The sequence below is a fragment of the Daldinia childiae genome (genome assembly GCF_008694065.1).
Source record: "Daldinia childiae strain JS-1345 chromosome Unknown Scaffold2, whole genome shotgun sequence".
Lineage (NCBI taxonomy): Eukaryota > Fungi > Ascomycota > Sordariomycetes > Xylariales > Hypoxylaceae > Daldinia > Daldinia childiae.
In genome coordinates this window covers 4,296,583-4,311,062 of record NW_022984643.1, presented here as the reverse complement: position 1 = coordinate 4,311,062, position 14,480 = coordinate 4,296,583, and the positions used below count along the sequence as shown (strand labels likewise).

Genomic DNA, 14,480 nt, shown 5'->3' with positions numbered 1-14,480 from the left:
TTAATCCGTGTCTATGTATCTGACTTTCAATGCTTCTAAAGGCCTCTTTAGTATAAGCGTTGCCTTTCACAACCAAACCTCTATTCATAATAGAGCAATATACCTTACAATTCAAACCCTAGACTATATCTTACGTAAGGCACCTAAGATATTTAACGCGTACATCTATCGTAACCCATAAAGGCATGGTAAGTAGAGAATTATATATGAAGAACTTCCCTTTTTGAATAGGTACCTAGGTGGGTTATGATGATTTTATATCCTTTTCATTTCGTTAATATAGCAGCTATTTTATCAGTAAGAGTGCTTCTTAAGATGAAATAAGGTGGTAATTGGGTCTTTTGCTTAACCACAACGCATAGTAGAATCTAGATTTCTCACTTGCCAAGTAGCTTATCAAAATCTTATGTTTACTTGAGTAATAGGAATATGTGCTTCTAATTATGTGGTTGTTTTCATATAGCTTCGTCCTCGCTGAAGCCTTCCGAATATTGTCAGAATTGTTTTAGGTGGCATCCTACTATCACTCTGGGATATAGTTTTTTGTCCCCCTATATTAGACAGTACGCTAACTCTACCTTAGTGCCCCAGTATTCCTATACGCTATAGCTACGCGCCGAATTGTCTTAGTATAGATATAAATTACTATTAGTTAGGTACTTAGATATCTAGTCTATTACGACCTTCGGGCGTTACCAATTTCATCATCCAGAAGACGACATTAGAACGTGGCTCAGCGGGCATTGAAAGCGTATTCCGTACTACAAAGATAAATCTTACGAACTTCGTTATACGTATATATGTCTTAGAATTACGTATGATCGGGATCTTCATAAGGCACACACTCGGATATAGTTTCTCTTTCTACCCCCTTTGCTGGGAGTTAGTATGCCTACTCTCCCTAACAGGTTGAGTGGCTAAATCTACCGCTGATCTGCTAAATGTCTTATATCATAGATATTCTAGCATATACGCAACGAGGGATTTCTTTTCCTTCAATTTTATATTTCAATATTGAATCTGAAGACTTCTATCTAGACTGTACCTAAGTATTACACTGAAAAATATACTTAAATGTTACGCCCGCGTTACTAGTGTGATGATGACATACTATTAGTACTGCCTTGCAGCAGGAGGGCTTACAGAAACCAGTTTATTAGCTTCGCAACTTAGAGTAGCAAATCATTTGCCGGAGACTTGGTTAATCACTTGAAACGCCGATATTTACCTTAAAGCCGAAGGACTTAATTATTTCAACTTACACATAGTAAGCACAGATCTAACTTGGAGTGTTATTTCAACTTCGTTAAATAAGTTCACTCTAAAGCAAGGGCTTACTTAGTGTCATCAGTGAAAATGTATAGGCATACGAACTTCCAGTAGCCAGGTTCATCGAGTAGCCAGTTGAAAGATAATATAGCTTATAAGTTCCATATGATCATTCTATATCGTCTTGTGCTATGACTGTAGGTACCTAGGTTACATAGTTACTGTTTATGAATATAGACTACTTCCAGGGCAAAGTAATAAAAAGGGCTGATCCTATGTACCTAAGGTCCCTCGACGAATGAATAACAAGTATTAGATACCTTTACTGTCGATTTGTTTATTCTGATGAACACAAATATAAATAGTTGATTAATTCTTGGAACTTCTACTATACCGGCAAATTTAAATTCATATTAATTTACGAATATGACAAATGGAGGATGATATTTATCTGCTCTTAATTGAAGTAATATGATAATTTAGAGTCTTAAAGGTAATTATATTTCAAACGCTATAATAGAAAATCAACTAATCAGTATACTGGTCTCCCATTATACTAGTATTGTTACCCCTTTACATAAAATATATCCCTAACCGCTCCGGCTAGGGGATAGAAATATGGGGGACTTAGTGTTCTCGATGGCATGCCCTAAACTAATGATATCTATCCTATAGGCCCTCTTAGTGGCTTATTCTAAGAGTTATTTTAGAAATAGGGGTTCTAGACTTCGTCAGCAATTCCTATCGAGGTGGAGTTAGCTTGCTCCGGACGTAACCTGTTCAACTACCAACGCGTACACTTTCCCGACCAATCTGCCACCAATCAAGCTAGCGAATTCATATTCGGATGAGCGCCCTTCCTTCGGGTCATAACTATCCCGTATCTAATTTAGCATAGCCCTGGGCTTCCCTGTTCACATGTTGATCATGACATGATTTCCTAGCCGCATAGTCATCTGATTACCGTCGGCCAACCGGTAGGCCGGGTAGTGACCGAATTAGGTGAAGTAAGAGAATGATTCGGGAAAATTATTTGATTGCAACTACACGTTCTAGGCCACGTAAACCCTGTACAGTTGACGGCATTTAGCAGTCCTGTGTCTCCCGGAGAGGCCTATGGAGGCCTAGATCGAGATGATCTGTCGCGGCTTAGTTCTTCGGAGGCTCTCAGCTTTAGATAGCTGCTAAGTTTGTCGATATCTTACGGCCGAGCAGGAGACAGGCGATGTCCTGGTAAATAGTCGTTAGGCACCGAAACCTACATATCTGCTAGTAATCTAGAAATCTAGCCCAACTACCTGGAAGGACCGATAGGGCACCACAATTGAAACGGTTTGAAACGCGTCGAAGTCCTACCGCATTACTGGAATTCGTAAAGGGGGAAGCCTGAGAGGCCCGGCAGGGACCAGTTCGAGTATCACGACACCATCGGGCATGACGAAACAAAACGAAATCGTTGTGCTACCTGAAGTTTAGAAGAGTTCCGGGTTCTCCGTCATACACGAATTATCTGTTAGTAGCAGATGTATACATGACCCATCCAGTTCAATGGCAATATGCCTGCTCATCCTATACCAAAATCAGACCCCAGACTCGAGGAGTAAGGAGTAAGGCGTTGATCAAAGCCCGGGAGTACTGTTGATCTTGGTTATGAGATTTTCTTTACACCATTTTCCGTTATCTAACTTGTTCTTAGCCCCCTATAATAAATAGACGCCATCTGTAAGTGCTAGACTTTGTACCCCCTTGGCAACTTCTCCAGGTTCCGGGGGTCATCCCGACTTGTCTTCACCCCACCTAATGATAGCCCAACGAAGTACACTAGTTGTGAAAACCCAAAATACTTAATGTATGTTTAACCTTTAGGCTTGATCATGCATTAGTTTTCGACCCAGATCCTCAGGCTCGGTTCCGGTCCAGCATATAGAATGTCCCAGCTGATTTTCTGCTGTAGGTTTCATTTTCTAGCCCATAGATGTACTTGGGAATTTCTGTAAGTCCTACATAGTGGCAAATCAAGTTTTACCTGAGGTACTTTGCGATAATTGCGTTAAAACCTAACAGCACCAACTTACATGCTTCTCCTATTACATTTCGTTACAATACAACAGGTATTTATACTCTGCCTTAGTTCTAATAATTTTATTTCAGTCGTACTCCAGTAGCTACCTCTTAAATAAATATCGAACCATTAATTATCAAAGTCCTCGTGAATATCAGAATAAGTGTTCGTATATAAAACAAAAGAAACTATCATATGATAGCTAGGCGCCATACAGTCTTGCTAAGATACCAGAACTAATATTCTATATACTTGTTCTAAAAACTTGGTTCTGACTTTACGTAGTTTGCCGAAGGATAGGATGTACGTATCACAAACAACCCCGGACTTTTCTCCGTTAGCGTTTATGTGGATTGTGAATGTTTTCATCCTCTATCTTTTGTGATACAATGTCTTACAAGTTAGAAACTTAACCGAATTGGGGAACGTCCGCTTAAAGCCATTGTAGATCATCTGTGAGTGGCATTTATACTTCATTGAAACAGATACGAGGTACTATGCACTTCGAAAACAGGATCGTCAAAGCCATTATCAGAGATCATAATACTTAGGCCAGACAGCTAAAGGCCCCTTCAACAGTTGACTCAGATAGTTTGACTGCTTTACATGAAATAACGTCACTTTGAGTAAGAGTAAACATGTCCATATGTACCTAGATAGGTAGGTATAACTACCGGTAAGAGTTAAAAATGAAAACAGAAAGACTTTAGATATATGAGATAGTGTTCATAAATATACTCATATCTCTTATCTGTTACTCGCATTTTAATAGCCCATAGCCAACACACATCTCGTAGAAGATCAATAATAACACCTTCTCTTAGCGTAAAATCAGATATAGATTCACAATAGCCTACATTTTTTTAGCCAGATAAGAGAACTCTCGAAGTCTTGGCGAAAAAGCAGATCGATATAAATGTATGGATACCTCATAATTTCCTCTTAATCTAAGTTGATATGAGAAGTGTGTTCAGCAGCATCCAAATTTCCTAGCTGTTAGGGGGGAAGGGCACAGATTACGTAGCCCGAATAAGTAGGTCCACGTAGAAGACTTCATAGCTTAGAAAAAGAGATAGAAATTAATAGGCTCTATTGAACTATGTATCTTCCAGCAAACTCGCGGCTCACTACTATGTTATTTTTGATAGGCGTCATGAACTTAGAACTTCGAGGGTAGTCATCAGTGTATCTATGTCTATATCATACCTATACCAAAACTAAAATTGAATTGTCTCTCACAATTTAAAGTAGATTGTTGCCTTATCATTAAGTTGGTAGTTATTCTGACGGAAGTTCTAACTAGGGGAGGTATAAGAATTTATAAATGTTTAGAATAAGGAGATTTCTTTTTTGTTAGAAGATATCTACAATCATAAAACAAAGGCCAACTTATCCACCACTAAAATTTACGACAACTACCTATACTCAAATATAACCCATAAGAAATAACGATGGTCCCATCAGAGGATTGAGATACGAAAAGCAATCCAACGTAGTCATAAATCCCAAAGATTGCCAACTGAGTTTGTATTCTACATAGTTAATAGTAGTTTGAATTCAATTTATAAGTCATGATTCACGGGTATATATATATGCATAGGCCCTTCAAACTAAATGAGACACTACCTAGGTATCTAGGTAGGTAGCTATCGTGGTTAATCACCTGAAGAGAAAACCTTATAGCCCTGAACTTTCATTATATGAATAGTCTTTCAACTACCTCCACAGAGTTATCTATGCTATATTTATATACTCATTTAACAGATAGCTAGAAATTAAGTACTCTCCTAGTTAATCAATTATTACTATTACTACATTAATACGCTACTCTCGCCGATATAGGAACCTGGACACGGCGCTTGAGTTGTAACTCCTTTCTAAGTGAGCCTTAAGGCTACCTGCCATAAGTTTGATACGGCTGTTAAATACCTCGTACGGACCATAATGATCGTGTAGTTATTTTATTAACGCGGACTATTCCCAGTTGAGGTTATTTAACGGAAGCCCTTATTTTGAATTTGAGCCTTGTTAATAATAGAAAAGGGGCTTATCATTGAGTAACAGGCATTCACTGTTGATCCACCAGTGTGTATATAAGTACCTAATGTATTAGGTGTTTAGATAGACAAGTAAAGCACCGAGGACGACTCCTATTTAAAAATATTTTTAAATATTTAGTAACAATCATAGGATATCATAAAGATAAGAAATGTTTCGGTACGCATATGGTCCTGTCAAGTTGCCATACTCAAAAATAAATGAACATTGAGTTTATAGTTTGAATAAGAGAAAGCCAGAATAGGAAGTTTTATAGAATTTCTTACGTATTATATAGTTACATAGAGTAGAAAAGAGATTTTTCGTCATTACATGAACACGGAAGAAGCGGCGGAGAGGAGAGTACATAATGAATCTAAAAGCAACCATGTTGGAATATATAATTCAAAAAAGAGTAACTTGAACTTAGAAGAGGAGTAGCATTAAAAGTAGGTGAAGAGTATCCAGCCTAAATCTCCATAGAAGAGCGCGCACGGAAGACGGGCTACCTCTAGTTATTTTGGGCCGCGATTTACACGCACGGTGATTTCGATATCTATTAGGCTAGTAAGGGGGGTAATATATATAATACATCCTATTTCCAGTTCACTCCGAACAGTTTGAAATTCCTCGTTCCTTCACCCGCGGGCTTAGAGTCGGCGTTCTCTAGGTAAATCCTCGAATGGCCCCTGATATCGACACAGAAGTACTTATATTCAAAGTCGTCGTGATTGGCATATTTTACCAAATGCACATTCACCACACCATTATTTAGCGGTCCTTCGACCTATAGGACGTTAGACTCGTCAAAACTCATGGTTGACCAGGTAGACTTACATAAAAGTGCATGATTAGATGTTGGTTACCTCGCGCATCCGTATTAAACGTCGACCTATTATCATTAGTAATGAAACAGACAAGTCTGCTTCGGAAGAATCATACGCAATTGGACGAGCACGGCGCCATTTATTCATAGTCTCTTCGCCGTGTGCTATGATCTTCTTACTTTCGCCAAGCAGCCGTACACACTGTGGATCTTTCTTGATTCGGTCGACGGCTCGATTGAAGTAGGCAGTTTTACTATCAGGAGAAAATACGTCCGTATAGAGGAAATAGCCAACACCTCCCTAATGAATAATACCTTAGCATACTGTTAAGTGATGCGATAGACGGGAGCTATACTGTTAGAACCAAGCCAACTACGACAAGGCCGAAGTTGAAGGTTTGCTGTGTTGCACGCGACGCCTTCTCACCGGCTGAGAGCTCACTCCAAGGCACGAATCCATTATCGTTGAATGGCGTCACAGCCCTCCTCTTCGAAGCAGCTGAATTCGTTCCTTGGCTATGATGAGTAGCGTAAGTGCGACAGGCAATGGAGGGTTGTAATCGTGTGATAATAGCGGGAGAGCCGAATGACCGGAGTGGGAGTTTCATTACGGCGGTATTAAGTCCATCGGTACTTGTGCTGTCGAAGGGACTACTTCTTCAAATAGTTTGAAGCTTTGCGACAAAGGAAGAAAAAGTAATGAATAGAGCTTTAAAATGGAAGTTAGTTGAAGCTTCTGCAAATGCGATGTAATGTGGGGAAGACAGGGGAATGTTAGGTACACCGGTACCTCCGGACCCACCCTACTACCGTTGAACGGAGGTAATCAAGGACTATTCTAATTCTAGGCTAGCTTTATTTTGCTTAATAGCATGTGGGTCCATTGGTCCATTGGCCCATTCTTTTGAAGTTGGCATTTGGCGAAATCTGGCCGAACTCCTGATTTCAACGTCGACTTCTCGACTTCTTGACTTTCAACCGCCAACTTGTCCCTTTTTTCCTCAACACGTCGAATAACAACGAATAACGACATCTTTCCCCTACGACTCAACAACCCCTATACCCTATATTGTGCATCCTGCCCGAACGGGGGCTTAATCAGCAAGATGAGTGCGCTTGCAACCAAGCAGCAATCGCAGAAGATCTTCGAGAAGTTGAAGACCAAGTCAGCAAATAGGGTGCGTGATAATCCACTTATCGTCGCGATGAATACGTGTTTTCAATTACTAACGCGCACTCAAAGATATGCTTTGATTGCGGCCAGAAGAATCCTACTTGGACCTCGGTCCCTTTTGGCATTTACTTATGTCTCGACTGTTCCTCTAACCACCGAAATCTCGGTGTCCATATCTCCTTTGTTCGCTCCACCAACCTTGATCGTACGTCGCTTTCACGAGTTTAACCTCGAGCCTCGCTTCCCATAACCACATAGCACTAATAATATACATAGAGTGGCAATGGGATCAGTTACGTGTTATGAAAGTTGGCGGTAACGAGTCCGCCACCAAGTACTTCCGCGCAAATGGCGGTAGCGCCGCACTCGCTAGCAAGGACCCAAAGACCAAGTACCAATCTAACGTTGCGACCAAGTACAAAGAGGAGCTTAAGAAGCGGGCTGCACGAGACGCGCTCGAGTACCCAGAAGAGGTTGTCGTCACCGACGTAGCTGGAGAAGGCGCCGAGGGTAGTGCAACTCCTTCTAGTGAGCCAAATGACGACTTCTTTTCTTCATGGGACAAGCCGTCCATCAAGAGGCCTACGCCACCTATCTCGCGAACTAATACGCCGCCCGTTGTCGGCCGTACTGCCTCCCCATTTCTCAACGCCGGCGCCAACGGCAAGGAGATTTCCAGGTCTTCGTCCCCTCTATCTAAGTCTGACTCCGCATCTGAAGCCAAACCTGCCGCTAGTAGAGTCACCACCTCTGCTGCGCTTCGCAAGACAAACCCCTCAGCGCCTCGCAAAGCTAATGTGCTGGGCGCAAAGAAGACTACTGCCAAGCTTGGAGCAAAGAAGGTTACAGGAGATATCATCGACTTTGACGAGGCCGAGAAGAAAGCCAAGGAGGAGGCAGAGCGAATTGCCAAATTGGGCTACGATCCTGAAGCCGAAGAGGCCGAGGTAAAGCAGACTACTACATCTAAGACCGAGGCTTCCAATGTCATTTCGCCCACGCCAGTGAGTCCGCGTGGATACGGATCTGGTCACTCTCGCGAGAAGTCAGCAGCTGAGGTTGAGAGGTTAGGCATGGGCCTAGGAAGATTAGGCTTTGGACAGGTTGGTGGTGGCAAAGCCGCCGCCAGCGCCGCCCCTAAGAAGAACGCCGGCGGATTCGGCTCAGTTGGACCGGTTAAAGCAACTACCGAAGGTAGGTTCTATTATTTTTACAATCGTATCCACTGTTTAGCAATATGTACTAAATCTTATACCAGATGACGACGAGCGCTACGCCCGTAACAAATTTGGTAACCAAAAGGGAATTTCCTCGGACGAATTCTTCGGAAAAGGCTCTTTCGATCCCAACGCTCAGGCCGAGGCAAAGACACGTCTGCAAGGATTCGAAGGTGCCACTGCTATTTCCTCCAACGCGTACTTTGGTCGACCCGAGGATGAAGATCCCGCGGATGATTATGGTGACCTCGAAACGGCCGCCAAGGATTTCGTCCGCAAATTCGGTATCACTGCCGGCGACGATTTGGATAACCTTACAAGCGCGCTAGGCGAAGGCGCTACCAGACTCCAGGGTGCTATTCGTAACTACTTGAACAGTTAAGCGATCTACCGAAGTAAACGACAGTAGTTAGAAAAAGTAGTGGGAACTTCACATTTCACAAGCGGGGAAAGAAAAGTTAGACTCAGTCTCTACACTATCGACGGGGTTGGCGGGTCTTGGGAGGCATGGTGGTGTCGCTATCAAGCTGACGCTGAGACCTGTATAGGAGACGGTCGATCGGATGGTAAAGGGGCTGTTATGAATACAAACGGCTTTGCCAGCCCACGACTTGGACGTTATAGAGCAATTGGCACGGTACGCATAGTAATGAAACTTGATTATCTACCTAGCCTGCCCTATTGTCTTGTAAATTCGGCGTGACCTATTTCAGAGAGATTCTTAAGAGTCAAGATTTCTAAATAAGCGACCTGAAGTATAGGTCAAGTACCTAGTAAATGTTTTGTCTGCGATAACTCGACTAATACGACTATGCTAAAGATTTATCAAATGCTTAGAATCTTGTATACTCATTTCTAGTCTAATCAACCTGGTAGTATAAGAATTCATCGCCACTCTAGACAGGTAAAAAAGCCGTTAACCAGAAATGAAATGAAAAGAAAAAAAAACCACCCGTCCCCGTTACCAGACCCCTAACGTGATTAATTGATTGACTGTTGATCTATACCAAGCCGCAACCCCTCTCGGTTTTTTTTTATTACCCTCGCGTCTCCGCAAGATAAACATCATATCCTCGAATTCATCTAACCTGCCCACCCGCCTACCCATCTATACATCCATGCGCTCTCTCTTTTCCTCTCCTTCCGGTGGGGGGGTTTTTTTTCTCTTTGTAGTATTCCGTCACGGTAGTCAGCTAGTAAAAGCCAGCCTATCCTTAAATTCTTCAAACCTGTCGTCGACACGAACTCCGTTCCACGTTTCGCCGCCTTCTTTCCCGTCGTCGGTCTTGCCTAGCGCTGGTGTGCCGACTTGCTCGATGGCAAAGCTAGCCGCCACGCTGCCCCATGCGGCTGCTTCTTCGAGGCTCTTCCCCCTTGCCAAGGCGACGGCTAGGGCGCCGAGGAAGGTATTTCCGCCACCGGTGGGGTCGACGACACGGTCGGGCGAGCCAGCGTGGTACGCGGGGAGCCAACGCTCGACGCCGGGGTCGACTTCGATTTCCTCGCGGGAGACCATGCCTTCAGGGTCCTGCAGGAGCCCCGCGAATAACGCCTCCATATCCGTGTCTGGCTGTAAGCCACCATGTAATAAGGCGGAAGGCTTCTTGCGCTTCGGCTGCTTGCCGGGTACTTTGCGCTTTCGCCCGCCATTCCGCGCTAGGTAACAGCCCTTTTCGCCGGCGCGGACCACGATGGCGAAGGACTGCAGCGGCATAGAGCCTAGCAGCTGCTCGCAGGCCCGCTCGATAGCTTTCGTGCTGATCTCACCCGTGTCTGGGTCTAACCCCGAGTCGCCCATGAAGCCGGCCAGCTCGGAGTGGTTTGGGCTAATAATGTCGATAAGAGGGAGGGTGTTAGTGCAGTTTAGCAGCTCGTCCGGCGTACACAGATCCGGTACGGGCTCCCAGATAAAGATAGGCCTAGGCAATGCGCCACCATCTGCGCTGGTTAGACCGCTCCGCCTAGCGCGGATCTCGGCTACGAGCTCACGGCATCGGGTCGGCGAGCAGATGAGATGAAAGGAGCGGGAGGCGAGTAGAGTTGGGGTTAGATCCTCGGCGGTCAGACGCTTTTTGGGGGTCATGTAGCGGAAAGCACGGTTCTGATGCTCGTCATAGCCATTCCAGCCGCGGGTAGTAAGACGCTCGGGCGTAGGCCGAATTAGCACGGAAGTCTCCCAGGTAGATATGAGGTCTTCTAGCGCTTCCGGGAAGTCGGAACCTTTGTCGATGATCCAACCTACGGAGCTTGAGAGCGGTGGCGGTGAGAACAACCGTGCCCCCAGGGCGGAGTAGGTGCCGGCGCCGCCGAGGATATCTCTTACCGGGGGTTGCGGCGGCTGGTATTCAATTTCATCTTGAGATTATTTACGTTAGTTAGAATATATTAGTTTTGTAGTAGATATAGCGATAGTGATCAAATATCAATATGGCATATGGTTGAGAATTCGAATAGTAACATATCCCAAGTCCCAAGTCCCAAGTGTAAAGTTTAGTAACCTAGTATCATAGTTCTCCTTTGATCGATCCCACTTGGTCCAAATGCAGTCAACCGATCCGACCCTCAGGTGCCACCAAAGCTTTGGTATTCACGATCACGGGTCGATGAATGACGACGAGCGGATCCAATGAGAAACGGGTACCTGATCTCGAGGGACGAACTAAGGAAGGGGGATGTACCGTACCTATAATAAACATTCCTAAAGTGACGAAGTCTATCTCTTGAGAAGGCGTCTCACCATCCTCGGTTTTGGGTACATTTTGGTCATCCATAGCTTATTTTTCTGTTTCTCTTTTTTTTTTTTCGAGTCTTAACTTAATATTCTAATTCTCCTCAGATGACTGTTAGATGTCATGTCATGTCATGTACGATATCATACGGTCGGTGTAGATTTTGGAGTGCATGAACCTCAACCCTAGACCGCCCTCTTAAATGTGGCAGTGAGTAACAGTCAGAAGGTTCGCGCCTCAACGGTCAAGGGAATATTTGATAGGTAGAAAATAATCAACCAGGCTGAGCTTCTGCATGCAGCCTCACTTTTGACGGTTGTATTTTTTTTTTTAATATGAAATTTGTTGGTTTTTAAGGTGGGATGTAAATTACAACATTCGAGTTGCAATGTGAGGTAGCTTAAGGTAGATTATGTAGGTTAGGTACATAAGGTTAGGTACACCTAAGCTGTGTGTATTCTCCAAATACTTTAGTACACGTCTTTGTGTTTAAGACTTAATGCCTGCAGGTAAATGCATCTATAACCAATCAACGTTGCAGTTACATAGACCCACCTATACTATTTAGGATAAGAGACCAATCGCGTTTGGTAAGGGAAGGTGAAAAAAAGGGTACGTATCCCTGTTGGTAAAGCTTCAATCCAGATTCTTGGCGGCAGGCGATTGTCTGAATTTCGAAATTCCTACTCTTATGTATCGTTGACCTCGTCGTCATCATCTCAATTATTTCTTCTGCCTTTCATAGCTTACCTAGGCATCAGCATTTTGCAAACACATAAATCTCTACTTATAGTCGCTAGTTCGACTTAAGTATTGTTCGTTCTATTATATATCGAATTAAAGCGCCTCTTTGTGTCGGGAGTTCAACGTTGTCTTTTCCCCCCTGATCGAAGCTTCGAAACGTCGAAACGTCGAAACGTTATTACGTTGTTAAATCCTAACTTTAGATATACTTAAGCTGCATCTGTCACTACCAGCTAGGCGCAACTGCCAATATGGCGCAAAATCACATACATAATTTAGTTACTCTAATCAAGAGGTAGGCTGGCTTGAACTATCCCTAATTCCCTTTCCATATTACCTCCCCTCCCTATGGCAAGCGTTATGCATCTTCAACATCTTAGCTCTTATACCTACCCCATCCACATCTGAGATCTACTGATATTCTAACTTCTAAACTTAGGCTAGAAGCTGCTACTACTCGCCTAGAGGATATTGCTTCATCGACAATAGAGCTACCTCAAGTTGTCCCCGCCCTCACGGCTACCGTCGCAACTCCGTCTAACACATCGAGCCCTACGCCACAGCAGGCTATCTCCGCGCCGGCCCCTCCTGCACCCGTGCAAGTGCCTCAAGAACCTTTACCCGAATCTATTGAAGAATTCGATGCTTTCATCGGTCAGTCGGTTAATAAATATGTTACGGCTAGCAACAAGTTAGGCGGCTTAATTGCCGAACAGGCTGCTAAGGTGTTGGAGGGGTTCAGGCAGCAGCGTCGATTCCTGCTGATATCTACCAAGGCTAAGAAGCCTGACATAACGGGATCAGAGATGGTCGTCTACCAAGAACTACTCAAGCCAATCAACGAGGCCCTCATGGCCGTCGGTAGCATTAAAGAATCCAACCGCGGTTCTGCCGTTTTCTCCCAGCTAAGCGCTGTCTCGGAGGGTATCATGGTGCTGGCTTGGGTCACAGTCGAAAACAGGCCGTTCAAGCATGTTGAAGAATCTTTAGGATCGGCACAATTCTTTGGAAACCGAGTGCTGAAGGAGCATAAGGAGAAGTAAGAGATTAGTTATATCTAAGCATAAAGCCAGTGCTAACCCAAGTTTTAGGAATGCTGACCAGGTTGAATGGATCCAGTCCTTCTATCAAGTATTCCGTGATCTTGCCGACTACGTTAAGCAATACTTCCCCAATGGTATCCCCTGGAACCCGTCCGGACAGCCTGCATCTGAGGTTGCGAAGTCACTGGAGTCCGTTCCGGCTGTTGGCGTCGCAGCTCCGCCGCCGCCTCCTCCCCCAGCCGCAGGTGGTGCCCCGCCGCCACCACCCCCGGGTCCGCCGCCTGTTCTTCAGATCAAGGATCAAGCCGGGGGCTCCAAGTCAGAAGGGATGGGCGCAGTGTTTAGTGAATTAAATAAGGGTGAGAGCGTAACCAGAGGCTTAAGGAAGGTCGACAGGTCAGAAATGACACATAAGAACCCGGCGCTAAGAGCAAACTCGACCGTCTCGGATTCCTCCGCCAGGGGCAAGAGTCCCGCACCTGGGAAGAAACCGAAGCCTGAGAGCATGCGCCTCAAGAAGCCTCCCAGGCAGGAGCTTGATAGCAATAAATGGTTAATCGTATGCGTCTCTCTTTATCTCTTTTCCTAGGCTCATTTATTCCTATGTATTCCAGAAACTAACAGCCACCAGGAAAACTTCGATAAGCACCCCGAGCCGATCGAGATTGAGGCCGAGATGTCACACTCGATCCTAATCAGCCGATGCAACCAGACGACCATCATTATAAAGGGCAAAGCAAACGCGGTTACAGTTGAGAACACACAGCGACTTAGCATCGTGGTCGATTCTCTCGTATCGACCGTCGACGTGGTCAAGTCGTCCAACTTCGCGCTCCAGGTCCTCGGCACTCTACCCACCGTTCTCCTCGACCAGCTCGACGGCGCTCAGGTCTACCTCAGCAAGGAGAGTTCTTCCACCCGCATCTTCTCCTCTAAGTCCTCCGGCATCAACATCAACATCGTCGCCGGCCCCGACGATGATTACAAGGAGATTCCCCTCCCTGGCCAGATCTGCTCGTATTACGACGAGGCGAAGGGCGACATGGTTAATGAGATCGTCGACCACGCTGGTTAAGCGGTTGTAGGGTTTTGTACCATGCGTATATATATTAAGTGCATACACACTTAGGTCATGGGCGACTGTGGAAGTTGTATTGGATTGTGCAGCTCGTTTAGATGTAAGACCAGATACGTTTGAAGGCACGTTCTACCCGGGGGTCGAGAGCGCGGTTGAAGAAACTAAAGTAGTGTAAAGCCAGGATATACCCGGGCGCACTCGCGGCCTCTGGGTGCCTACAGTGTCTACTGTATCGCCTAGATAGCATGTCGTATTTAAAGCATTCACAACTAGAAATATTCTCATATCTTTAAATGGAATC

General features: G+C 44.7%; 4 protein-coding genes across 4 annotated transcripts; 2 read left to right on the top strand and 2 right to left on the bottom strand.

Moving 5' to 3' along the window:
* Positions 1-5,963: 5,963 nt before the first annotated feature.
* GL218_02056 (Mitochondrial import inner membrane translocase subunit TIM21) lies at positions 5,964-6,802 on the bottom strand (the record flags this gene model as incomplete). Its single annotated transcript, XM_033578545.1, has 4 exons — positions 5,964-6,155; positions 6,206-6,260; positions 6,311-6,495; positions 6,551-6,802. The coding sequence occupies 4 exons, from the start codon at positions 6,800-6,802 to the stop codon at positions 5,964-5,966; spliced, it is 684 nt and encodes a 227-aa protein (XP_033438366.1).
* A 498-nt stretch (positions 6,803-7,300) lies between these two features.
* Positions 7,301-8,967, top strand: GL218_02055 (ADP-ribosylation factor GTPase-activating protein glo3; the record flags this gene model as incomplete). Its single annotated transcript, XM_033578544.1, has 4 exons — positions 7,301-7,372; positions 7,438-7,573; positions 7,645-8,562; positions 8,627-8,967. 4 exons carry the CDS (start codon positions 7,301-7,303, stop codon positions 8,965-8,967), a joined length of 1,467 nt encoding a protein of 488 aa, XP_033438363.1.
* An 807-nt stretch (positions 8,968-9,774) lies between these two features.
* On the bottom strand, positions 9,775-11,356 carry GL218_02054 (uncharacterized protein; the record flags this gene model as incomplete). Its single annotated transcript, XM_033578543.1, has 2 exons — positions 9,775-10,940; positions 11,269-11,356. The coding sequence occupies 2 exons, from the start codon at positions 11,354-11,356 to the stop codon at positions 9,775-9,777; spliced, it is 1,254 nt and encodes a 417-aa protein (XP_033438364.1).
* Positions 11,357-12,309: 953 nt separating this feature from the next.
* On the top strand, positions 12,310-14,176 carry GL218_02053 (Adenylyl cyclase-associated protein; the record flags this gene model as incomplete). The annotated part of the gene is made up of 4 exons (XM_033578542.1): positions 12,310-12,353; positions 12,498-13,097; positions 13,150-13,660; positions 13,733-14,176. 4 exons carry the CDS (start codon positions 12,310-12,312, stop codon positions 14,174-14,176), a joined length of 1,599 nt encoding a protein of 532 aa, XP_033437985.1.
* Positions 14,177-14,480: the final 304 nt, after the last annotated feature.